The sequence below is a fragment of the Mustela putorius genome, unplaced genomic scaffold (assembly GCF_011764305.1).
Source record: "Mustela putorius furo isolate JIRA1106 unplaced genomic scaffold, ASM1176430v1.1 tig00000095_pilon_pilon_pilon, whole genome shotgun sequence".
NCBI lineage: Eukaryota > Metazoa > Chordata > Mammalia > Carnivora > Mustelidae > Mustela > Mustela putorius.
In genome coordinates, this window is record NW_025421280.1 from 32579368 (window position 1) to 32606475 (window position 27108).

Below are 27108 nucleotides of genomic sequence, written 5' to 3' on the forward strand. Positions count from 1 at the left end.
TTTGCCTGTAAGAGGAAGGTGTTTATTCTCACAAGAAAGGACTGGGTCACAGAAGTCACTGTACAATGCAGTAGAGAAACAAACTACCACAGGGTTCCTTTTGACTGCATCACTGTAGCTGTGCTGGTGGAATGAGGAACCCAGGACTAGATGCTCACTACATGTATTAGACCTTATACAAACACAATCCAGAGAAGAAGGATGTCAGCGCTTTAAAGGACATTCTCAACCATGATAGTCTACATGTGTTGCCTCGTGGACACAGGATGGCTTGCAGGAAAATCCAAATGGCATCGATCTCTGCTGTGGAACTTGTGGACACATCTGTGGAAACCTATGCTCTGAGAAAATGGAAGTCAAGGAGTTGGTGTTGGTACTGAAGATACTCTTGACTGGCAGGGCAAAGAATGGCCTGGAAGGTGTGTGGAAAACGCCTCTGGTCTCTATCACTACCTGTACTGTAACTCCAAAAATGAAGGCCTTGTTCCCTTCTGCCTTCCAAATCTCATGCAAGTGAGGCTATTAGTGAATTCTAATAGGAAACTATAAAGAGAACAGATTCTAGAAAATTAGGTCAAAACATTACCCATGTTGACCTGGCACATTCCAGGAGAGAGCCATCTCCAATTCTACATTGTTTTTTTGTTTGTTTGTTTGTTTGTTTGATCACAGGTCTCTTAAAGTGTAATATCCAAACCCACAGGAGAAATGACGAAGAATAAAAGGAAAATAAGTAAACAGCGATTCTAATGAGATAATACCCTATGATAAACTCTGCATACTTACAAATGTACGCCAACTACTTATTAGCCAGGAAAATAAGTCTCTTTTGATGAAAGAAAAAGAAGGAAATCTTTTCTCATATGAAAGGACTATTTATAATGGATAAGGAATATCCAGTACCTGTGACATGAGGTCAATAGGAAAATGTCAACAAATACCAAAATGTCATTATTCCTTGGCCCCTTCACTTACTGAACAATTAAAAAAATATAAAAAAATTAGCCCTCCTTACATATTAGAAATACACTTTAACTCATCCATTGATCCAACAGACTTCAAAAGGGAAAGACAAAAATTTTATGACCTGATTCAAGGAAAAACGCTACCTACTAAGCTTACGTATGTACTATTGCTTAAACAGTGGTTACAGAATTGTCTCGACTCAGTGTCCAGCTGAAAAGCAACAACTGGAAGCCACAGTCCGGAGACTGAGTTTCAGAATGAAATTCATTATTTTTAATTTTGAAGCATTTCTTTCATGTAGCGAATTCTCTGGAGTACTATACTTGAATTAATTTATATCAGGCTTTCCCCTGTTGCTTTCATTTAGAGCATTTCTCTCCAGTGGTGTTTTTACATGACCTTGAATTTGTTAAGACTGAAAACTCTCCTGTATTTTTCAGTTATAATGTACCTATCTAGTGTGCATTCTCATCACATGTTTATGTAAGGATGTGGGCCAATTGAAGGCTTTTCCACAATGTTTACATTCCAGAAGTTTCTCTCCAGTGTGAATTCTTTCATGGCTTCTAAACGAGCTGGGTCGACTGAAGGCTTTCCCACATTCTTTACATTTATAGGGTTTCTCGCCAGTGTGCACTCTCATGTGTCCCCGAAAGGTTGTGCGATAAATAAAAGCTTTCCCACATTCCTTACATTCATAGGGCTTCTCTCCAGTGTGCGTTCTTTCGTGTACTTGAACATAACTTGAACAACTGAAGGCTTTGCCACATATTTTACATTCATAGGGTTTCTCTCCCGTGTGAGTTCTCTCGTGTATCCGAAAGGAACTGGGACAATTGAAGGCTTTCCCACATTCCTTACATTTATAAGGTCCATCTCCAGTGTGTGTCATCATGTGTCTTCGAAAACTTGTGAGAGAAACGAAGGCTTTCCCACATTCCTCACATTTATAGGGTTTCTCTCCAGTGTGAGTTCTTCCATGTATTTGCAAACCTAGAGGAGAACTGAAGGTTTTCCCACATTGTTTACATTCATAGGGTTTCTCTGCAGTGTGAGTCCTTTCATGTCTTCGAAAGGAAGTGGGACAACTGAGGGCTTTCCCACACTGCTTACATATATAGGGTTTTTCTCCAGTGTGAGTTCTCACATGCACTTGGAAAGTGGTCAGCCAGTGGAAGGCTTTTCCACATTCTTTACATTGATAGGGTTTCTCTCCAGTGTGAGTCCTTTCGTGTGTTCGAAAGGAACTAGAACAACTAAAGGCTCTGCCACATTGTTTACATTCATAGGGTTTTTCTCCAGTGTGAGATCGTTCATGTATTCGATATGAGCTGGGACAGCTGAAGGCTTTCCCACATTCCTTACATTTGTACGGTCCAACTCCGGTATGTGTTATCATGTGTCTTTGAAAGCTTCCAAGAGAAATGAAGGCTTTCCCACATTCCTTACAGTCATAGGGTTTCTCTCCAGTGTGCGTTCTTTCGTGTTTTCGAAGGGAACTGGGACAACTAAAGGCCTTACCACACTTTTTACATTCATAGGGCTTCTCCCCCGTGTGAGTTCTTTCATGACTTCGAAAGGAACTGGGACAACTGAGGGCTTTCCCACACTGCTTGCACTGATAGGGCTTCTCTCCAGTGTGAGTCCTTTCATGTGTCTGAAAGGTTTGATGATATCTGAAGGCTTTTCCACATTGTTTACACTGATAGGGTTTCTCTCCAGTGTGAGTCCTTTCGTGTTTTCGAACAGACTGGCGATACCTAAAGGATTTCCCACACTCCTTACATTTATAAGATTTCTCTACGCTGTGATTCCTTTCGTGTTTTTGAAAAGGCTGGAGATAACTGAAAGCTTTTCCACATTCTTTACATTTATAAGGCTTTTTTCCATATTCCTGATACTTGTATGGTTTAGGTGAAGTGTGAGATCGCTTATGCCTATTAAGGGATGAATGGCGCATAAAGACTTTTCCACACACGCTGCATTCCCATGGTTTTACTTCAGTAGTTTTCTTGTTCAGATTAAGATTTGGAATAGGACTGAAGTTTCCGCCACACTGATTACCTTCTTTACTTTGGCAGAACCTCTCTACCGTATGACTTCTGTAAAACAAAAACCAAAAAACCACCAGAAGTGTATTATTGTGATTTCCCATCTATTAGTAAATACCGGAATTACATTGTTATCAATTACATGTAGGGGAAAGGGTAGGTTTTTCTGTCTTGTCTGAATTGTTTGAAAATGCGTATTCTACAAGAGGGCTCAACCATAACTATTCTATGAAAACAGTGATAGTCACCTATGGAGTTTCTGGATAATATTTCCAAATGAACTATTTTTGAAAACACTGAAGATGTGTCACATTTAAGAAAACACTTTTGGTGAAAATTTTCTAGAAGGAAATACATCTGAAGCTAGGCTTGCTTTTGCATTTTCGTAACATACAAAGATTCCCTTGGATGCTGCTTTCCACCATGAGTGCTGCTCACCTTAGTTTTCTTCCCTGGTTTTTGTACTCATCTTCAATGTTACGGTCTTTCCATTTTTTCCCTACAATGAAAAACCAGAAAAAAACAATACATTATAGAAAAATTATTACAAGTCCATGATGAGTTCTGACCACGCCTGAGTTACCAGAGTATTCCTTTTCCCATTCCAATTCAAAGAATGCTGATGGGCGAGAAACACTTGTCCTCTAATGGACAAGGTCAAAGTAAGGTGTCGTCCTTACCTATTGAGGCCAGGTTCCTCAAGGTTTCCCGCATCACATCTCTGTAGAGCTTCTTCTGTGAAGGATCCAGCAGAGCCCACTCCTCCAGGGTAAAGTTTACAGCCACATCCTCAAAGGCCACTGGGTCCTAAAACATCCCACATATGTGCAGAGGAGGATGGATGAGACAGCACTAGGAATCTACAGTCAATTCGTAAGAAGCTCACATGATTCTATCTCAAAAAATTCTATGACTTGGTCATCAGAATTCTCACTCTCTGTATGTAATCATTTCTCATACATTTAGGAACATCATGAACACATGGAAATTATTTCTACTTTTTTACTTTGTTCAAATCTTATTGCTCTCTGATGGTGGCGTCCAAGGCACATCGGTGAATGCGAGAAATGATATACAAAGGAAAGAAACATTTGCATTTTGAGACCACCAATTCCTTGTGAGAAAAAAACTCAGCTCCTTCCTTATTAGCCACCATATCGCACGGCACTCCACGAAGTGCAGGGTCACATCCTCATGAAGTTTTAATGTGTAAAAACACAGTGAAACATGGGGAGCTTTTCCTTCTACGTCCATTGTCAGACATGTAAGGCCAGAGGGCCTGTGGGGATCCAATGTATAACCAGGACCAGCTGGCCATATTGTCCTGAAACACTCCAGGCCATAAGAAGTAGTCGGATGCCACTGGCTGAATGAACATACCTAGCAGAAAGTATTAATTTTTTTTTAAAGATTTAATTTATTTATTTGACAGAGAGGGATCACAAGCAGGCAGAGAGGCAGGCAGAGAGAGAGAGGAGGAAGCAGGCTCCCTGCTGAGCAGAGAGCCTGATGCGGGACTCGATCCCAGGACTCTGAGATCATGACCTGAGCCGGAGGCAGCAGCTTAACCCACTGAGCCACCCAGGCGCCCGAGAGTATTAATTTTAACTTGTCTATAAGAATTTTTGTCAGAAACTGAGTTATTCCTTTCTATTTGTCCCATTTCATGGGGCGAGGGAGTTACCCAGAAACTACAGCTCAAAAAGAAGGCATCACAACTTAGAACTCTACAAAAATCCCTACATTCATGGGCCTCAGAGCTGTCGCTCACCAACTTTTAGCATTTATACACACATCTACTGGGATGGCTAAGAGGCTAGAAGAGCTTTTCCAGAACCATTAATGGTGTACTCCAGGCCCTGCTGAGCGTGTGGAATGGGATAAAAGCTGCAATTTGCAAGGAAGGTCATTTGAAAGCCACATGCTTTGGTGGCAAGTGTGCCCACTGCTGTAAAACACACACAGGGCTCAGCGGCATTTTCCTCCAAGAGAACAGAAGACCTCCCTTCTCCAATTTCCGGAGGCAGTGATTTTCAACCAGCTGCTCTGGAGGCCGCCCTTCCATTTCTCTCACTTCTGTCCCCTGAGGTACGGCACAGGACAGGACTGCCTCACCTCCCGGCCTGCACAGCCCGCAGCTAATTCATTCCCCTAAATGCTGGTCTCTGAAAAAGATGATTAATCCACAGAGGTCTATATGCAGGGGATAACAGCTCCCACACAGTAATTTGGATGGCAGAGTTCACCCATTTGGTTAAGAAAAGAGAGGGGAAACTCACACTTCTTGGTAGATCCACGAAGTAAAATGAGCTCCCTGGGTGGGCTCTAATGACTCTTTCTATAATGGACCCGTGCACTTGCTCACAGAACGTCCTATGACCCAGTGTGCAGAAGGGAGTGGACACTACTAGCAGGCACGAGATTTCTGATCCTTATGAACGCCTGCCCATGGTATTTGTCCTTGGTTGGTATCTAGGAGCCAAGATGTAAGAGGGAGCCCATCAACCTGATGAGAGTGACTCAGTGTGCCAAAAGCTTATAAATTTATAAACATAAGCCAAAGTTTATGCAAAGAATATGATACATTCCAAACTCTAGTTTTCACTCTGAGAGTCTGAATTTTCATTATGCACAGAAGGGGATGCCTGTGTGACCCAGGCACTGAGTCTCTAAATAAGCTTCCTGGGAAGATAACATTTCCATGTGCTGTCACAACAGGTCGCTTGGGGGACTGAACCCTTCCTATGGAGTAAAACAGGAGGTAACATCTCCTTGAAGCTTGCATCTGTTTTCCTCCAGAACAAATTTACTTATATTATAATTTTTAAAGTTTATTTATTTTTAAGTAATCTCGACACCCAATGTGGGGCTCAGACTGATGACCCAGGATCAAGAGGCACATGCTCTTCCAACTGAGCCAGTCATATACTTCCCCCCCACGGCCAAACCAATTTAATTAAATACTAAACAAAAAAAAAATGGATGATAGTTAATGATCCTAATAGAAAAAAACTTAAAGTTTTAAAAAGATTTTATTTGGTAAAAGAGAGAACAGGCAGGGGGAGAGGGAAGCTCCCCAATAAGCAGGGAGCCTGATGTGAGTCTCCATCCCAGGACCCTGGGACCATGACCTGAGCCAAAGGCAGAGGCTTCACCGACTGAGCCACCCAGGTGCCCAAAAAGATTTACATTTTTATTGAGCATCAAAGAATGAAAAAAGTGAAAATATGGTACATGTTCTTAGAAACAACTCCATTTCCCAAGATGTTTCCTCTCCCAAAATGTTTTTCTATAAAATCCCATCAATCCTCAAAACAGACTTTTTTAGGGATCAACAAAAACTATTCCTCCAAACCTAGTATGAGGAAAAAAGGTCTTCCAAAGAACAAAGGGGTGGCTTGCCTAATACACATCAAAGTTTCTTAAACTATAGCATTCCAGACAGCACAGTATTAGCAGAGAGAAAAACAGACCAAGAGAAAGGAAAAGCATCTTCCATGGGCCAGCATTAAATTCTGGAAGCTGGTCAAGGGCAGATCAGACATTGTGATCTGTACAGTGGCAGACATCAGAAACCCTTCTGATTTTTTAAAAAATTTTTATTTATTTATTTGAAAAGTGGGGGGGCAGGAGAGAGAGAGAATGGGCAGGGGGAGGAGCAGATGGAGAGGGAGAAGCAGACTCTCCACTGAGCAGGGGCTCGATCCCAGGACCCTGGGATCATGATCTGAGTGGAAGGCAAATGCTTAATTGACTGAGCCACCCAGGTGCTCCCAGAAAGACAAACTATTATCTACCTGGAAAAATGCATTGTATTCACTTCTTTCTTTTTTTTTTAAATTTTTAATTTTTTATAAACATATATTTTTATCCCCAGGGGTACAGGTCTGTGAATCACCAGGTTTACACACTTCACAGCACTCACCAAAGCACACACCCTCCCCAATGTCCATAATCCGACCCCCTTCTCCCAACCCCCCTTCCCCCAGCAACCCTCAGTTTGTTTTGTGAGATTAAGAGTCACTTATGGTTTGTCTCCCTGCATTCACTTCTATTCCATGGAAAATAGCCAATGTATTATAGATGAAACTAGGGCACTTGTAGAAGTCATAGATTAATGCTTCATTGACCCAAAAATAGGGAGGGAAAGAGTAAGACCTCAAACTAGAGACTGAACAATTCATAATCAAACTAAGGAAATTAAAAAACAAGGTAGAAGAAAATATCCGTAATAACGTGCAATACTAAAGAGTTAGGGGCGCCTGGGTGGCTCAGTTGGCTGGGCGTGTGCTTTCAGCTCAGGTCACGATCCCAGGGTCCTGGGATCAAGCCCTGTATTAGGCTCCTTGTTCAGTGGGGAGCCTGCTTCTCCCTCTGCCTGCTGCTACCCCCTGCTCGTGCTCTCTGTCAAATGGATAAATAAAATCTTAAAAAACTATACTAAAAAAATAGTTTGCAGAGTTAAGACTGAACAGTTTAAAAATTAGAAAATAATCAAAACGTATTTAAACAGGAAGATGAAAGACCATATATGAAAAAAAAAAGTCCATCTGGGGGTGCCTCTACAGTGCAGTTGGCTAAGCATCTGACTCTTGGTTTTGGCTCAGGTCGTGATCTTGGGGTTGTGGGATCAAGCCCCACGTAGGGCTCCACGTTCTGTGCAGAGTCTGCTTGGGATTCTCTTTCCTTCTCTCTCTCTGCCCCTGCTGCTTGTGCCACCTCTCTCTAAAAAAATAAATATTAAAAAAAAAAGTCTATCTGCTAAGTAATAAGAGAAAAAAAAAAGGCCAAGCACATTACATTTCATACTGATTAGGATAAAAATTAGTTAATTTAATAACGCCAGGTGTGGATGACCAGTCACCAAATACATAAATCATGCACGAATGGAGGAAACCATCAACTGATATGCTCCATTGCCATTTCCTGTCAAAATCTGAATTTGATCACGAGCTACAATATTCCTCCAATGTCCACAGAGTTTATTGTGTATTTGCACTTGGGAGTCTGACACAAGAAAGAAAGGATATGTATTTTTTTTTTAAAGATTTTATTTATTTATTTGACAGAGAGAGATCACAAGTAGGCAGAGAGGCAGGCAGAGAGAGAGAGGAGGAAGCAGGCTCCCTGCTGAGCAGAGAGCCCGATGCGGGACTCGATCCCAGAACCCTGAGATCATGACCTGAGCTGAAGGCAGCGGTTTAACCCACTGAGCCACCCAGGTGCCCAGGATATGTATTTTTAATGAGAGTAAAAATGAAATTTGAAAAAGCCCAAATACCGAAAGCAAAGCAATGGGTGAATGAGTTGGATGGCTCGCAGCCTCAAGATACAAGCATTTACGAAACATACCATTGCAAAGAACCAACCAAAACACATTTTGAATGTGATTTCATTAATATCTATTTACTTATTTAATAATCTATCTATTATTTTTATTTATTTGACAGAGAGAGTGAGAGAGCACAAGCCGGGGGGCGGGTAGTAGAGGGAGGGAGAAGCGGGCTCCCTGCCGAGCAGGAAGCCTGATGTGGGACTCGACTGCAGGACCCTGGGACCATGACCCCAGCCCAAAGGAGACACCCAACCATCTGAGCCACCCAGGCGCCCCTATACTCATATATCTAAAGGTAAAACTAAAAGAATACCATTTAGTGGGGAAAAAAATGATGGCAAAGGTTAGGGCGAATAAAGCATCAAGTCAGAGGGCATTCATGGTGCAGGATGGAGAGAAGGTAGATCAGGAGTCTCAGGAGACAAAACCTGTCCAAGGCCCACTTATAAATAATGATGATCACAAAGATGTTATTATTACTATTATATTGTTATTACTATGAAATCTTCCCATGGAGCATTATACGTATCATTTTCTGAATATATTTGATGATAAAAATTTAAAGAATTAAGTTTGGATTAGTATGAAGTTCTTATTTTTTATTCTTGGCCCTGTGATATAGAAATCTGAATCCTAGTTCACAGATTTGGGCAGCAAAAAAACCGATAACAAGTGTTTATTTTGAAAGAATTGGTTACACAGCTCTTAAAAACAAAGGGTGAGACACACTGGCATGGAAAGATGTGAAGGATTTATCAACAGAATAAGTAAGTATAATGCATTGCAATAGATACACCAGGTTACCTTTTCTGCAGCTCTAATAGTCACCCGCAGAGGAAGGTAGACGCCCACCCAAGATCTGACTCAGATCAGACTGACCGCACACACAGGCCAAGAGGGGATGAAAAAATTTCTTCCATAATGCAAGTGCCCAGCGGAGGTAGGGCAGGGCAGGCCTCTCGACCAGGGGAGAAGTGCCTTGAGAAAGCAAGGAAAGGAACCTGGTTGGGTTTTTTATGGAGGTTTGGGAGTGGGTTAGGGTGGGACTTCGGGAACGGGGACAAGGCCTTCAGGGAACCGAGTATCTTGCCAGCACCAAGGCAGTGAATAGTTCGGCTGTCTTGCCCCCTTGTACGAAGATGGAGGAAAGGAGAGATGAAGGTTGAAAGCGATCAGCGGACAAACGTTAAAAAATGTCAGACGCCTGGTTTTAGGTCAGCCATGTAAGGAGTTCAGACGCTGGTATTCTTGTCCTCATAGGAAAAAACCCCACACATGTTAAAATCAACAACTCTCTTAGATCCATCAGAGAACTGAGGTTACAGGGAAACTACTGCTTCCAAAGTCAGAGAGACAAAAAGTAGCCAATTAAAAATATGTCCAAAATATTCTGTTTTTTACCAGGCCTTTCCTCTCAAAATCTATTTATTTTTAAAGATTTTATTTATTTATTTGACAGAAAGACAGTAAGAGAGGGAACACAAGAAGGGGGAGTGGGGGAGGGAGAAGCAGGCCTCCCACTGAGCAGGGAGTCCGATGCGGGGCTCGATCCCAGGATCCTGGACCATGACCTGAGCCAAAGGCAGACGCTTAATGGCTGAGCCACCCAGGCGCCCCTCAAAATCTATTTTATGAGAGCATGACTGACTGGGATTTTCTTGGCACCTGGTGGACCTGAGGAGGTGGAGGACAGAGAAATACTTGTGATAGTGACACATTCTTCCTTCTGACATGAAGTATGTGACAATTCCTCTAACACCACGGCTCCAACTCTGATTCCCCCAGTATGTGGCCATTAGTTCAACTCAGTACTAACACTAAGCGTCAGATTCACAGATTAAGCACTCACTACAACAAAACTGCCCCATTTCAGATGCCAGCCTAAATGGGGTGTCTCGTCTACTGACATTTCCAGCCAGCTGACTACAAATCCACAGATGCCTCTGAAACCCCTGAGGTTTGATAATTTGTTAAAACAATTCTGAGAACTCAAGAAAGCACTGACTGGGGTGCCTGGGTGGCTCGGTTAAGCCTCTGCTTTCAACTCAGGTCATGATCTCAGGGTCCTGGGATTGAGCCCCACAACAGGTTCTCTGTTCCACAGGGAGTCTGCTTCCCCCCTCTCTCTGCCTACCTACTTGTGATCTCTCTGTCAAATAAATAAAATCTTCCAAAAAAAAAAAAAAAAAAGAGCACCTGACTTACAATTACTGGTTTATGACAATATGACAAGAGATAACAACTTAGGAACAGCCCAATGGAAGAGATACAAAGGGGAAAGAATGAGAGCAGGGGTGAGGGGGGCAGGATCATTTGGAGCTTTCATGTTCTCTCCCTACAAGCTGTCCCCACCTCCCCCTGCCTCCAGCACCTTCATGGGTTCACCAACCTGGAAGTTCTCGAAGTCCCATCTTTTTTTTAAGATTTTATTTATTTATTTGCGAGAGAGAGAATGAGAGCGCGAGAGAGAGCATGAGAAGGGGAGGGTCAGAGGGTGAAGCAGATTCTCTGCTGAGCAGGGAGTCTAATGCGGGACTCGATCACAGGACTCCAGGATCATGAACTGAGCCGAAGGCAGTTGCTTAACCAACTGAGCCACCCAGGCACCCCTCGAAGTCGCATCTTTAAGGGTTTTTTTTTTTTTTTTTTCCTTTAAGTCTTCCCTCTCCAGAGGCTGGGAACTGGGGCTGAAAGTTCTAAACTTCCCATCAAGGCCTGGCGTTTCTGGTGTCCAATCCCCATCCTGAAGCTATGTAGGAGTCCACCAAGAAATGCCTCATTAGAACAAAACTCTCTCTCTCAGCCTTACCGCTCGGGATTCTGAGGGCTTCAGGGATCTTTGCCAGGAAGCGTGCTCAAGATCAAATGTCTTCCCTGTATTTACCCCAGTTGGCTCAGCTGGTTAAGCGTCCAGCTTTTGATTTCAGCTCAGGTCATGGTCTCAGGGTTGTGAGACTGAGCCCCGCATGGGACTCCGTGTTGGGCGTGAGGCCTGCTTGGGATTCTCTCTCTCTCTCCCTCTGCCCATCCCCACAACTCCCTCTGCTAATTCAGGCTCTCTCTTAAAAAAAAAAAAAGAAGTCTCCAAGGAGACAGAGCATTCCATGCTGCTTATGTGAATAATAACGTGGCAACATACATGAGTTTCCCATGGACAGAACGGCAATGAGAAACAGTCGAATCCACTATTAGAGCTGAATACATCAACACCCTTTATTAGTAATCAGATCAGCAGGAAGAGTATCAGAGAAGTTGCAGTTTAAATGGGCAACGCTATCACTGCATTTAGTTGAAAACTGTGGGATACGTCATCAAAGAGAATACACATGGAAAATTCACAAAGACTCCAATAGTGCAATCTGGTCATCTGAATGACCAAATATATTTTTGCACACATATTTGGTTGTATGCCACAGTTCGGGCCTCAAAATCTACCCCAAACCTTGGAGTTTGCTAAGGGCTGGAAGTGATGAAGGGGCTGGTGCTATGTTAGTGCAGGGACTTTGGGAAAGCACCCGAGGAAGGGGCTGGGTTGCCAACAGGGCACCATTTGATTGGAAAGTTGTAACTTTCAGTCCCCCCCAACCCCCGACCTCCAGGGGGCCCAGGGGCTGGAACTGAATCAGTGGCCAAAGGCCAGTGATTTAACCAATCAAGCCTATGTAATGCAGTCTCCACAGAAACCTAACAGGATGGGGTTGGAGAGCACCGGAAAGTGACGGGACAGTGGTGCATCCAGGCAGCACAGAAGGTCTGAGCCCTTTCCCTATACCACACCTTACCCCCCTCCATCTGGCCTTTCCTAGTTGTAACTTTTTATAGTAAGTGGCAATCTAATAAGTACAATGTTTCACTGAGTTCTGTGAGCCCCTCTAGCAAATTAGTGTTCATCAAAACAGAGCCAGTCCTGGGATCAATTTATCACCAGTCAGAATAGGTCACAACCTGGACTTGTGGCCGCCCTCCTGAGTTGAAGGGGGTTGACAGAAATTCTAATCTGTAGGTCAGAGCATGGGTAACAGCCTGGTGTGTGCGTGCGGTCTCGGACCTCAACCTCAGCCTCTGGAAGCTGCCCCTATCTCTAGAAGTCAAAGCTAATATAAGGAGACAAGAAAAAGAAATAAAAGGCATACAGGGGTGCCTGGGTGGCTCAGTGGGTTAAAGACTCTGCCTTCGGCTCAGGTCATGATCCCAGGGTCCTGGGATCAAGCCCCGCATCAGGCTTCCTGCTCCACGAAGAGCCTGCTTCCTCCTCTCTCTCTGCCTGCCTCTCTGCCTACTTGTGATCTATCTCTGTCAAATAAAGAAAATCTTAACAACAACAAAAAAAGGAATGGGAAGTAAAAAACAAAAACTGTCTTTGACACATATAAAAATGACTATCTAAGGAGCAAATGTCAAACAATCCACCACAACAAGGAAAGTCCTCTGAACTAGAAGAAAGTAGAGTAAGGCTGAAGGGATAAAAGGTTAATATAGCGGGGCACTTGTGTGGCTCAGGTGGTTAAGCGACTGCCTTCAGCTCAGGTCATGATCCTGGAGTCCCAGGATTGAGTCCTGCATCGGGCTCCCTGCTCCACGGGGAGTCTGCGCTCCCTCTGACTTCTCCACTCGCACGCTCACTCCCTCTCTCAAATAAATAAATAAAAATTTTAAAAAAGGTTAATCTAGTAAAGGAAAAATTGTGCCATCCTATAGATCCAAACAAATAGAGTCAACTGATCTATGACAAAAGACAAAGGCCATTCAATATAGAAGACAGTCTTTTCAACAAAAAGTGCCAGGAAAAGCAGAATCCACATGAAAAAAATTCTATAGATACAGAGCTTACAGCTTCTGTAAAAGTTAACTCAAAACAGACTCAGAGATATATAAAAAATTCCCGTAAGATAACACAGGAGAAAATTTAGACGACCTGGGGTTTGGTAATAATTTCTCAGATAGAACGCCAAAATCAAGATCCATGAAAGGAAAAATGATAGTTGAGTTTGGCTTCATTAAAATGAAAACCCGATCTGTGAAAATTAAGAGATGGAAAACAGAAGCCACAGACTGGGAGAAAACCTTCACAAAACACTTCTCTGATAAAGGGCTAGTCTCCAAAATGTCCAAAGAATTCTTAAGACAAGAACAGTAAGACAAGCAACACAATTAAGAAATGGGAGATGGGCGCCTGGGTGGCTCAGTGGGTTAAAGCCTCTGCCTTCGGCTCAGGTCATGGTCCCAGGGTCTTGGGATTGAGCCCCGCATCGGGCTCTCTGCTTCCCCCCACCCTCTACCTGCCTCTGCCTACTTGTGATCTCTCTCTGTCAAATAAATAAATAAATAAAATCTTTAAAAAGAATGGGAGAAAGATGTGAAACACACCCTTCACCAAAGATATATAGATGGTAATTAAGCATATAAAACAATGCTCAACACCATGTCATTAGGAATTGTGAATGAGAGAATGATATACAGCCTGACATTTATTACAACAGCAAAAATTCAAGACACTGAAAAAGAAAAAAAAACCAACAACAAATAATAGTGAAGATGTGGGGCAATAGGAGCCTTCATTCATGGCTGATGGGAATGGAAAATATATGTCTATTTTGGGAGGTGGGCAGTTTCTTTTTTTTAAGTTTTATTTATTTATTTGACAGAGAGAGATCACAAGTAGGCAGAGAGGCAGGCAGAGAGAGAGAGGGAAGCAGGCTCCTCGTGGAACAGGAAGCCTGATGCGGGCCTTGATCCCAGGACCCTGAGATCATGACCTGAGCCGAAGGCAGAGGCTTAACCCACTGAGCCAGCCAGGCACCCAAGGTGGGCAGCTACTTAAAAAACAAACTATTTTTTTAACCATATTAGCAGTCCCCATCCTTCCTATTACTCCAAATGAGTTGTAAACTCATAAAAATACTTCATAAAGAAACCTGCACACGAGTGTTTATAAAAGCTTTATTCGGGATTGCCAAGACTTACATGTACCTAAAGTATCCTCCAACAGGTGAATGGAAAAGTAATCACTGGGACCTCCATATAATGAAATATTATTCAGTAATAACAGGAAAGGAGGTATCAAGCCAGAAAGACGTGGGATAACCTCAAAATCATATTGCGAGGTGAAAGCAGAGACTATGGCAAGGCTACCCACTGTATGGTTCAAGCATAGTTCTGGAAAGCTCCAAACCAGAGACAGTTAATTAGCTACAGTTGCCCGGGATCTGGGGGGTGGGAAGGAGGAATGACTAAATGGATGGCAGGGAGTGCTTAGGGAAGGGAAAGTAGATACATGATCCAGAAATGACAGACACACATCATTTGATGCTGTCAAAGCCCAGAGACTGTGTGATACAGAGACTGGCTACTGCAGACCAAGGGACTTTACCGCATCAGTACCGGCTCACGGAATGTAACAACTATACCACAACAATGCGAAATATAAAAAATAGGGCAAACTATATGAAGGCAAGAGGGTTATGTGGGAACTCTTTGTCCTTTCTTTAAGATTTTATTTACTCATTTGAGAGAGAGAAAGAACATGCGCGTACCTGAGCACACAAATGGGGCGGGGGCAGAGGGAGAGGGAGAAGCAGGCTCCCCATCGAGCAGGGAGTCCCACGCAGGGCCCCATCCTGGGACCCCGGGACCATGACCTGAGCCGAAGGCAGATGCGTAACCGACGGAGGCACCCAGGCGCCCCCCTCTTCTGATTAAGTTTTCTGTAAAACTAAAACTGCTGTAGAGAAGTCCGCCTGGGGAAAAAAAAAAAAAGACAGAGGCGTTCATACTCATCCCTGCTGACTGACGACTAAAGAGGCCATCGTTCATTCAACTGATCTGAATTTATCAGTGACCTACATGGCACCCTCTGAGGCCTAAACCCAGAGACTTGGGAGAACAGAAATTTCCACTGAACGCCTTCCGGACAGCCAGCCACTGTGTGTTCGGAGAAGCGACATGAGTGTCTTCGTTGCTCTCAGTAGCATCTAGAACTCTGCTGGGGTAAGGCGTGTCCAGGCAAGGACTCACACTGGGACCTCAGCGCACATGGAGACAAATATCACCTTGGTTTGTATGTTGGAGATGTCTAGGAGGAAAGAGTCCCCAACTTTTTACCACGAAGGAGCATCTCTTCACAATCCCCCAAGAGTCTACAAACGTAGCTGAAGCCATCGCTGGTCAGTGCTAAGGTGATGGGCTGATGAAGGGCGGGCACAGTTTGGGGCCTGGGGCCACTTCTTGCCTCAGAAGCCCATGGACAAGGTAGGGCCATCACGGGCAACCCCAGGAGGCCTGAGGAGTGGTCACGGAGGCCTCTGTCCTGAAACAGTGTTGGGGGCACTCACAGGTGTGCCTGCTGTGTGGCAACCGGACCAGAGCCCAGAGCCTTCCGTGTTGTCATGGGGGTTCCTAGACAGGGTGGACCGTTTTGAGCAGCAACGGGCTCAAGAAGGATTTTAAGCAAAGAGTATGTTGCGGCCACACCACCAAAGGAATCTAGCCAGTGTGGTGGCTGCGGAGAGGGACAGCAGTTACTTCAAGGAGGGTGTCAAGGAGGGAACAGGCTCCAGATTACCAAATAATTTTTAAGATTTTTTAAAAAAGATTTTATTTCTTTGAGAGAGCACAAGGGGAGGGGCAAAGGGAGTGGGAGAGGGAAGCAGGCTTCTTACTGAGCAGGGAGCCCGATGCGGGGCTCGATCCCAGGACCCTGGGATCACGACCGGAGCCGAAGGCAGAGGCTTTAACCCATAGAGCCACCCAGGTGCCCAGAGAAACAGGAAAACTGAAGGGACCTCACAAAAAAAGCATTTTTTTCCTTTGCTACTTTTCCTGCTTCTATTCTTGCTAGTACCTGTACCCCTGCCTTACACAAGCCTCTTTTTGTTTTTTTAGAAGATTTTATTTATTTGACAGAGAGAGAGAGAAATCACAAGCAGGCAGAGAAGCAGGCAGAGAGAGAGGGGGAAGTAGGCTCTCCGCTGAGCAGAGAGCCCCATGCAGGACTGGATCCCAGGACCCTGAGATTATGACCTGAGCTAAAGGCAGAGGTTTAAGCCATTGAGCCACCCAGGTGCCCCAAGCCTCTTTTTTTTTTTTTTTAATTTATTTATTTGACAGATAGAGATCACAAGTAGGCAGAGAGTCAGGCAGAGAGAGAGGAGGAAGCAGACTCTCCGCGGAGCAGAAAGCCCAACGCGGGGCTTGATCCCAGGGCCCTGAGATCATGACCTGAGCCGAAGGCAGAAGGCCTCTTTTTTTTTTTTTTTTTTTTTTTTAATAGCCTCCCATACAGGGCCTGAACTCAGGACCCTGAGATCCAGATTTGAGATGACTTCAAGAGTCAGAGGCTTAACAGACTCAGCCCCCTAGGCCCCCCCTTACACATGCCTTAATGTATGTCCTCCTTGTAAAGACCAGGGAGTTAATGATTTCTTTGGTGTTTTCCAGTACAACAGATAACATCCAAGGAATGGCCTGGAGGGGTCAACGTACACCTTTTCAAAGACCACTGACTCCAGATACCCTGCCGCCAAGACACCTGGCTCCAAGGCACACGTGAGGTATGGAGGACACCAGAGCACTCGTGCTCACTGGGCCAGGTCCCAGACACCTGAGAGGACACGTACATCAAACCAGCATTCTCAATAAGAACCCCAGACCCAAGGGGTCCCTGGATGGCTCAGCTGGTTAAGCGTCTGCCTTCAGCTCAGGTGATGATTCCAGGGTCCTGGCATGAAGCCCTGCATTGAATAAATAGAACATTTAAAAAAAAAGATTTTACTTATTTATTTGACAGAGAGAGAGAGATTACACGTAGGCAGAGAGGGGTGGGGGGGCGGCAGGAAGCAGGCCCCCTGCTGAGCAGAGAGCCCAATGTGGGGCTCGATCCCAGGACCCTGAGATCATGACCTGAGCCGAAGGCAGAGGCTTTAACCCACTGAGTCACCCAGGCGCCCCCCAGCCCCCGCCCCGCTCTCTATCTTCAATAAACTCTGCTCTCACTTGCTGCGGGCTTACATTTGATTTCTATCCTAAGCATAACCAAGGACCCTCTTGGCTGGTCCTGTGGGACCCCGTCTGGGTCTTCAGAGCCAGTTTCTCTACATCAGTTTCAACACTTTTTTCTTCGGTTTCCTCTGGTTTTGTTTTCGTCCATCACTGGGTATACTTCAGGGAGCGGGGTGCTCTCTACCTGGGTATTTGTACACTGTTTCCTCCTGGGAGCCTCAGAGCAGCGCCAGCAGGGCCTGGAGCCTCCTGCATGACCGCTGGTTGTTTTATTGAGCTTGAGAACCCTGGACTCAGATCAAGTTTGAACTAATGCCTTTGCTGTGCCACAGGAGGCCCCTGAGTGTGTCCCTTAAACTTGAAGCTCCAGATCTTTGCTGCAGGAGGCAGGGGTGGCACAGAGGTACTGAAGGGTCCCTGGGATTAGGGGTGTGGACTCAGTCCACCGGCTTCTGGCTGCCCTGCCCTCTCCTCTTTCTCTAACTCAGTGACCACTATTTCAGGAGTGACCCCCCTTCCCCGTGGGCCCTCCTCTTGCACAGGATAGAGTCCCCTCTGCCACTCTACCCTCAGGTATGTGGGGCCAACCGAGGCTCTGTCACAGTGTCACCCTACCACAGACATAAATCAGCAAACACATCGTCCTGGACCACTGTAAGGAGGGCCTCGCTCTTATACTCCTGCTCCCACATGCCTGGGGATTGTGTAAACCGCCGAGTCTGGTAGGCTGAACACAGAACTGAGGCGTGGGACGGTCAGCCATGGGACACGGGGCAGCACAGGTCACAGCACACGCTCCCCAGCCCCGAGCGCCTGCGGAACATGCCGCCATCAGGCGTCAGCGCAGGTGAGGTCAGAGCAAGAGAAGCGGACCCACAGCCTAGTGGTCCTGCCCGGATGTGGCTGGTGGTGCCAGTGATTATGGTCACCTGCGGAGATGTGGTTCCCATGTCGAGACTGGGGTCAGTGTGGCACCAGGACACACAGACACAGAGCAAGAAGGTAGGAAAAGGTTTACAAATCACATAATAAAAGTCTCTGGGGAGGGGAGGGCTGGCCCTTCAAGCAGCTCTGATTGGGCTTCAGAAAGCAGTGAAAAGAGCCTGGTCTGGGGTTCATTGTGTTTGGGGGGTGGGGCTGGGGCAAGAATCCTTGCCCGGGGCAGGGGCCTGTGTGATCTGAATCTCTGGCCATCTCTAGAGGAGACACCACTTAGACTTTCTCATCAGCCTGATCCAGTGGGAGGCAGAAGACAAAGAGGGAGGGAGGAAACTTAAACTGTGAGCAAACATCCAAAATACGGAAGCTGACTGCTCATACAAGGAGAAAATCGTGGTTAGGAAAAATGCACATTTGCAAGAGCTTGTCTTCATGTAAAGACAATATATATATATAGTCTTTACACATATATTATTATTATATATGTGTACATATTATACATATATATGTATATATATAATATACAGAATATATAGTCTTTATATTTATATATTTAAATTAACATATTAGAAATATAATATTTAAATAATATATTAAATAATATAAATATATTATAAATATAATATACTATATATAATTTATATATTTATAATATACATTTAAATTTAAATATATCTAAATACATATCTAGAGATTATATATATATATAATATGTCATATAAAGACATATAAAGGGCGCCTGGGTGGCTCAGTGGGTTAAGCCGCTGCCTTCGGCTCAGGTCATGATCTCAGGGTCCTGGGATCGAGTCCCGCATTGGGCTCTCTGCTCAGCAGGGAGCCTGCTTCCCTCTCTCTCTCTCTGCCTGCCTCTCCATCTACTTGTGATTTCTCTCTGTCAAATAAATAAATAAAATCTTAAAAAAAAAAGACATATAAAGAAACACTAACAGGATGCTCAAGAAATGATCAACACTCATTTTTGGGGGTGGCTGAAGCCAGAGCTCCGGAGTAGACCAGGGTGTTCTGGCACTGAATCTCCTTAGACTATATTTTACATTTTTTGCTAACCCTTGCATATATTTTTTAAGGTAAACAGTAATATATATAAGCAATAGTTTTTCTTTTTAATACCCTTTCTTTTGAATAACCTTCCTATGCTTTTTTAAATTTAATGAAAAGTTTTTTCTACACAGGAAACCATTCTAAGATTTCATCCTTTAAACATGAACACTTATGAGGTGCCTGGGGGGCTCAATCAGCTGAGTGTCCAGTTCTTGATTTCAGCTCAAGTTGTGATTTCCAGGCTGTGGGACTGAGCCCTGTGTTGGGCACTGTGCTCAGCAGGGAGTCTGTTTGAGATTTTTCTCTCTCTCCCTCTGGCCCCCCAGTCCCCGGTTATGTGCACACATGCTCTCCCGCTTTAAAATAAATACATATTAAGAAAAACAAACATAGGGATGCCAGGGTCGCTCAATCATTGAGAGTCTGCCTTTGGCTTAGGTCATGATCCCAGGGTTATGGGATCGAGCCCCGCATCAGGCTCCCTGCTCAGCTGGAAGTCTACTTCTCCCTCTCCCACTCTCCCTGCTTGTGTTCCCTCTCTCTCTCTGTGTCTCTCTCTGTCAAATAAATCTATAAAATCTTTTAAAAAATGAGTATTTATAAAAGTTTAAGCCATGAGAAACAAAAAGAATTTCAAATCTCTTTGCATAATAAAAGGCACCACAGTTGGTGGAAAAATTGTATAGCTCTGTATAGAAGAATGAAACTTGACCATTCTCTTATACCATACACAATGATAAACTCAAAATGGATAAAAGACCTCAACGTGAGGCAGGAATCTATCAGAATCCTAGAGGAGAACATAGGAAGTAACCTCTTTGATATCGGCCACAGCAACTTCTTTCAAGATATGTCTCCAAAGGCAAAGGAAACAAAAGCGAAAATTAACTTTTGGGACTTCATCAAGATCAAAAGCTTCTGGGACGCCTGGGTGGCTCAGCTGGTTGGGCGGCTGCCTTCGGCTCAGGTCATGATCCCAGGGTCCTGGGATCGAGTCCCGCATCGGGCTCCTTGCTCGGCGGGGAACCTGCTTCTCCCTCTGCCTCTGCCTGCCTCTCTGTCTGCCTGTGCTCGCTCACTCGCTCTCTCTCCCTCTGTCTCTGACAGAAAAAAAAAAGAAAAAGATCAAAAGCTTCTGAACAGCAAAGGAAACAGTCAACAAAACAGATAATCACATCGAAAAACGGGCAGAAGACATGAACAGACACTTCTCCAATGAAGACATACAGATGGCTTATAGACACATGAAAAATGTTCATCATTATTAGCCATCAGGGACATTCAAACCAAAACCACAATGAGATACCACCTCACACCAGTTAGAATGGCCAAAATCAACAAGCCAGTAAACAACAAGTGTTGGACAAGATGTGGAGAAAGGGGAACCCCCTTACACTGTTGATGGGAATGCAAGTTGGTGAAGCCACTTTGGAAAACAGTGTGGAGATTCCTTAAGAAATGAAAAATAGAGCTTCCCTAATACCCTGCAATTGCACTACTGGGTATCTACCCCAAAGATACAGATGAAGTGAAAAGAAGGGCCATCTGTACCCAATGTTCATTGCAGCAATGGCCACAGTCGCCAAACTGTGGTAAGAGCCAAGATGACCTTCAACAGACGAATGAATAAGGAAGATGCAGTCCATATACACTATGGAGTATGATGCCTCCATCAGAAAGGATGAATACCCAACTTTTTAACAACATGGATGGGACTGGAAGAGATTATGCTGAGTGAAATAAGTCAAGCAGAGAGAGTCAATTATCATATGGTTTCACTTACTTGTGGAGCATAAGGAATAACATGGAGGAAACTGGGAGGAAAGGAGAAGGGAGCTGGGGGAAATCGGAGGGGGAGACGAACCACAAGAGACTGTGGACTCTGGGAAACAAACTGAGGGTTTTGGAGGGGCGGGGGGAGGGGGCTGGGAGAGCCTGGTGGTGGGTATTAAGGAGGGCATGTATTGCATGGAGCACTGGGTATGATGTATAAACAATGAATCTTAGAACACTGAAAAAATTAAATTAAATAAAAAAACACGAAAAAGAAAAAAAGGCACCATTGTTTCTCCTTTCAACTTTCACTGGGGGGTTAAGATTAAGTAGCATATCATAATGCACTAAAGATTTGGCCTTCAGACATGAAATGTATGGGAATTATCAAAGATTTATGCACGTTTTGAGTAGTTTTCCTTGTATCAATTAAAAGAGGAATTAATTTGCCTTAACCTTTAACTGTATTACAGCGTTCAAATTTCCAAAGCTCCCTCTACACACACACACATACACAAAACCTGACCTAAAATGTAAAACCTACCCGAGAACCTCAAATACCCCCATCTTGCCTCTTGAGAACCTTTTGCCTAAAGGGAACAAACATTGTTTGGTTCCAGGATTCTTTCCATTACTTCCACTGTATCTTTCAATCGACCTGTATTTTCAAAATCCAATAACTAAAAATGTCATGCTCTCACAAAGCAAACAGTATCACACATGGCTGAGGGAAGCAACCTAAAGTTAAAGGTTACAAAATGCAATATACAAACATACAAGGAAAGAAACGCAAATATTTGAATCAGATGAGATAAGCAGCCTGCTCCCACAACTCAGAAGGAAAATTCATATTCCCAGTTTGTGGTCCAGAAGGCACCTGTTGGAATACAACCTCTAGAGTCAGAGAGGAGGTTTGGGGAGGAACACTTGGAGCCCCAGGAATGAAGCCTGGGAGCTGTGTACACAACTCCCTTAGGGCATAATGGAAACATTTCTCTCTCAGGGTTCCATTCACATAAGTTAAGAAACTACTGGCCAGATTCGGTGTAAGGATCTAACTCAAAAGAACTCCCCAATTCACAAACACTTGGTCCAGAAGACCTACCTCCTGATCTTCAGACTTTCTCAATGTACAAAATTACTCTGAGTGCACTTACACTGCACACGCAAAGCTCAAGCTTATGTCTAGAAACAGGCACAAGGAAACCACAATTTCCACCTCAGGAAGAGCAGCACTGCCCTGTCCTGTAATGCCATCCCCCACGTACACAGGCATCCCAGCTTTCTTTGGTTCTCTAGTTTCTCTCAGTTCCTTCGGTGCTGTCTTCCAGGAAGAACGAGCAGGGCCTTCAAGTACCTCCCTTCTCAGGCTCAAGGGGGAGTCCTTACCTTAGAAACACTGAACTCAGGCTTCTGCTTCCTACCAAGTTGCTCTGAACCACCACTAATTCCTCAAATGTGATAAGCCTAGGGTCTGGACAAAATCAAACCTGGTGTTTATGAATAAGGGAGAAAAGAAAACTGTAAGGATTCTTCTAGTAAAACAAAGAGAACACACCAACATCTACTTCTTTTGAAAATATAAATATGTTAATTACAATTTCCATCGCAAAAAACTGTTTGGAAACAATCATAATTGAACACACTTCTAGGTACTTCAAGTCTAAGTCCTGATACTGCATTTCAAATCACCTAAAAGGACAAATCTCTGGGCCTTAACACACCCGCTCATGGGAAGGAAAAAAAAAAGGAAACAAAATTTGTAATAAATGTAACAATGGAATTTTTTCCCCCTGAAATTCACCCCTTTCTTGCCTCTTTGTAAAATTTCATACTTTGGAGATCTACTGGTTAAAAACATTTTAACTTAACTGAAACGTGCAGGCTTAAAGTTGAATAAAGTCACAAACTCACATAGGGTCAATACTGACAGGAGACAACACTCAGGGAAGTCTCCAAGGTGGAACCGCCAACCAAAGGATTTCCCATAGGAAGTCGATGCCCAGGGAAGACCCTGGGAGGAGAGGCAAAGGGATTTCATGTGACGTATTCCAGGTGTTTAGTCGTGGCTCTCCTCTTAAGTAAAACATCCATGGGCCAAAAAGATAAATCTTTAAAAAAAGAGCCATCCATGGCTCTGTGGGTAAATGATAAAATACTGCGTAATATGAAATGCATCCCGGAGAACAAATAGTTAATAATGATGCTCTGAACTGGAGAGGAAAGATGGCGTTTCAGAAAACACGGAAAGATCTGGAAATTGAGGCATTTATTGCCAGTCCCATGAAGAGCTAGGCTGGGGGCACAGGGTCGTGACTTTGAGACCCTACTCCCCAAATGTTTGGAAAAGTGCGGGGACACTGAGTCCCCCCAGAGAGAGGGAAGGGGACCCCATAGACCACAGCATCTCCCGCGCACGAACCCGGGAGACCGAGGCATGACCGTCCCCTGATGACCCTCCCTGTGGTCATCGCCCGATCTGAGGGGATCGCGGCCACGCAGGGACGGGACAGGATGGCATGGGTCCCTGCGGCCCGGCCGCCCCGCGCTGCGTGCCGCGCCACCCGCGGCCTCGGGTCCCCAGACTCCGGAGTTCACCGCGGGGAAGCCAGGTCCAGCCGCGGCCGGTTCCAGCCGGTCCCACCGCCCCCGTTTCCCGACTCCCGGCCCCGCACACTCACCATTGCCCGCTTTCTGGGGTACCGGGTCGACCACCATGCGATTGCCGCGGCCGGCGGGGCTCACGGCCACAGAGGATGTGGCGGAAGCTCCCCAAGCCTTTCAGGACAGCGCGAGGTGATGCGAGCCTCAGCCGGACAGCGGCGACGGCACCCAGTCCCCACCGTCCACAGCGCGTCGCCCGCACGTACCGTTCCAGCGACTCCCCTGATTGGGCTGTGCGCGAGGCCCCGCCCCCGCCCGCCTGAGTGACAGCGGGCCGGAGGTCAAGTCTTTGAGTCGACCTTGCTCGGGCGGCGGGCTGCCACCTGGTCTCTGCGAGGACGTCGCTCTGAACCGCGAGGCCGCCAGGCCACTCACGGAGCCGGGACCCTTCCTCACCAGCACGGGCCCAAGTGACCTCACTTAGTGCGGAGTCTGGTTCCATTTGGATCCTGGACCGTCTGCCACCAGGGAGTCTTCTGCCCACCACGCCCCCCAACCGCACTCGTTTGTCTGGAAAGAATCTCGAAGCCTTGGGCCACTTAGCGTGCTGGGAGGTTTGAACCCCACAGTCCTAGACCAGCCCCGAAGCCTCAGGTGCTCGCAGGTCAGAGACCTACTGAGGCAAAAACCCACTGGAAAACCTTTCAGCGTCATTCCGTGGATACTTACCTGCTCAAAGGTCAAAGGAGGAAACCGCTTAGGGACAAGAGACGGTGAAGGTACCGAGGATAAAGCATGGGGACAGCGGCCATCGAAGGGGCAGGACAGGCGAGCCGCGGAGGGAACGTGAGACTCTCACTACTGCCCACACTTAGGAATCTTGATGATGACTTCGGGGATGTTTATATTATTAGCAAATCCTACCGCAAAACATTTTGTACATTCTTTCCTCAATATATGTGATGATAAACAATTTTAAGAAGTATTTAAGATTGAAAAAAACATAATTTGTATTTTTTTTTTTCTGTAATGTGGTAATGTGAGCTTTCATTTCCAGCTTTAGCAGAAACCCCCAAGGTTTGGTTGAAAAGTAGAAAATAAAACACACCTTCTAGGAATACATGAAAGGGTTTATTACTTTCATAATGGAAGTTTCTGGGGAGGACAAGGCAGGCCTCTCAAGCAGGTGGGAATGCCTTGACAGAGCAAGGAAAGGAAACAGGCATGTATTTTTTTTTTTAATTTTTCTTTTATTTCTTTTTAAAAAAAAATTTATATATTTATTTGACCGACGGAGATCACAAGGAGGCTGAGAGGCAGACAGAGAGGCGGGGAGAAGCAGTCTCCTCCCCAGGCAGAGAGCCTGATGCAGGGCTCTATCCCAGGACCCTGGGATTACAACCCAAGCCGAAGGCAAAGGCTTAAACCCACTGAGCCACCCAGGTGCCCCAACAGGCATGTGTTTTTACTGAGGGTGATTGGAGGGTGCCTAGGTGAGAGTTTAGTACTGTGACAGACTCTCTTGCCAGGGCCAAAGCTGAGCGCCCAGGCTTTCTTATTACCTCATACAGATGTGGAACACAGAGGGACGAGGGAGAGGTAAAACTCTAAAGCAGTCAGCTGTCAGATAGTAGAAAATATATACATATTGCTTTCTGTTCCAAATTCCCGGAGCTTGTAAATTCCTAGAGATAAGAGTACTAGGAGCCAGTCTTGTTCTAATATTTGGTCTTTGACTCTGTCCCTGACATAGGGCTCCTGAAACCATGTAAAGTCCTAAGTGGTAAGAGCACTAGAAGCATCTTTTGTTCTAATGAGGTGACCCTGGGTGGGCTCTTGGGTGGGGACTGGTCATCAGAAAGTCCAAGCCATGCTTAGAAGCTTTGAATTTTTAGCTCAACTCATCCTCCAGAAAGGGGGGAGGAGCTAGAAATGGAGTTAATATTTGATCATGTTTAGGGAAGGATGCCTGGGTGGCTCAGCCGGTCAAATACCTGAGTCTTGATTTCAGCTCAGGTCATACTTTCAGGGTCCTGGGATCAAGCCTTCCATTGCGCTCCATGCTTAGCAGGGAGTCTTTGAGGATTCTCTCTCTCCCTCTGCCCCTCCCCCACTTCTCTCTTTCTAAAATAAAGAATTCAGTCTTTAAAAAAATTGATTGGGGCACCTGTGTGGCTCAGTGGGTTAAAGCCTCTGCCTTCAGCTCAGGTCATGATCTCAAGGTCCTGGAATAGAGCCCCACATTGGGCTTTCTGCTCGGCAGGGAGCCTGCTTCCCCCTTTCTCTCTGCCTGCCTGCCTACTTGTGATCTCTCCCTCTCTGGCAAATAAATAAATAAATAAATAATCTTTAAAAGAAATTGATCTAGTAAGCCTCCATAAAATCCCAATGGTATGGGGTTTGGAGACTTTGCAGGTTGGGGAACACATCCACATACTAGGAGGGTAGCATACTACAATTCCATAGGGGCCCTCTAAGCACTCTCTCAACATATGTTTTCTTTTTAATTTTTTAAAGATTTTATTTATTTATTTGACAGACAAAGATTACAAGTAGTAAGAAATGCAGGCAGAGAGAGAGGGGGAAGCAGGATCCCCATGGAGCAGAGAGCCCGATGTGGAGCTCAACCCCAGGACCCTGGGAGCATGACCTGAGCCAGACGCAGAGGATTTAACACACTGAGTCACCCAGGCGCCCCTCAACACATGTTTTCATCTGGCTGTTCATCTGTATCCCTTATATTATCCTCAATAAACAAAATCTATTAAGTAAGTGTTTCCCTGAGTTCTGGAACCTGCCATAACAAATTAATTGAACCTAAGGAAGGATTGCGGGAACCTCTGATTTGAAGCAAGTCAGACTGAAGTTGTGGGTAACTTTATTGGCACCTACTACAAGTGATTGGCATCTGAAGGGAGGGGGTCTGGTGGGAAATGAGCCCTTAACCTGTAGGATCTGCACTATCTACAGGTAGATAGTGTTAGGATTGACACCCTGCTGACATCACAGCTGTGGGGGAAAAACCCTCACACATTTGGAGACCAGAGCTGTCAGAAGGAAAGTGTTCTGGGTGAATCAAAGGAGATACACGGGAGAAAAGAACTGGGTTCTCTCTACTCAGGAATAATATTGATTTTCTCAACATATCAATTGTCAAATATTTAAAAATGGAGTCAGAGGCTTACGGTTTCTTCCCTGGCATGGAAGGAGTTTAGAAGGTGACATTTCTATCCTTACCAGAAAAACCTAGCCAAGTAAAATCAATGATTCTTCTTAGACCTATAGAAGAATTGAGGTCACAGTACAAACTGCTGTCTCTAAAAATGGAGACATAGAATAGTTGCCATTTTGAAATATTCCTACAATATTCTGTTCTTCTTA

At 44.9% G+C, this 27108-nt stretch overlaps 1 protein-coding gene across 1 annotated transcript; it reads right to left on the reverse strand.

Moving 5' to 3' along the window:
• Positions 1–23983, reverse strand: LOC101675281 (zinc finger protein 709). The gene is given in 5 exon segments (XM_045083617.1): positions 1–1568; positions 1571–3068; positions 3456–3516; positions 3698–3824; positions 23805–23983. Coding segments are annotated over 5 exon segments (1725 nt in total). The 5' UTR covers positions 23808–23983; the 3' UTR covers positions 1–1532.
• Between the last annotated feature and the right edge of the window lie 3125 nt (positions 23984–27108).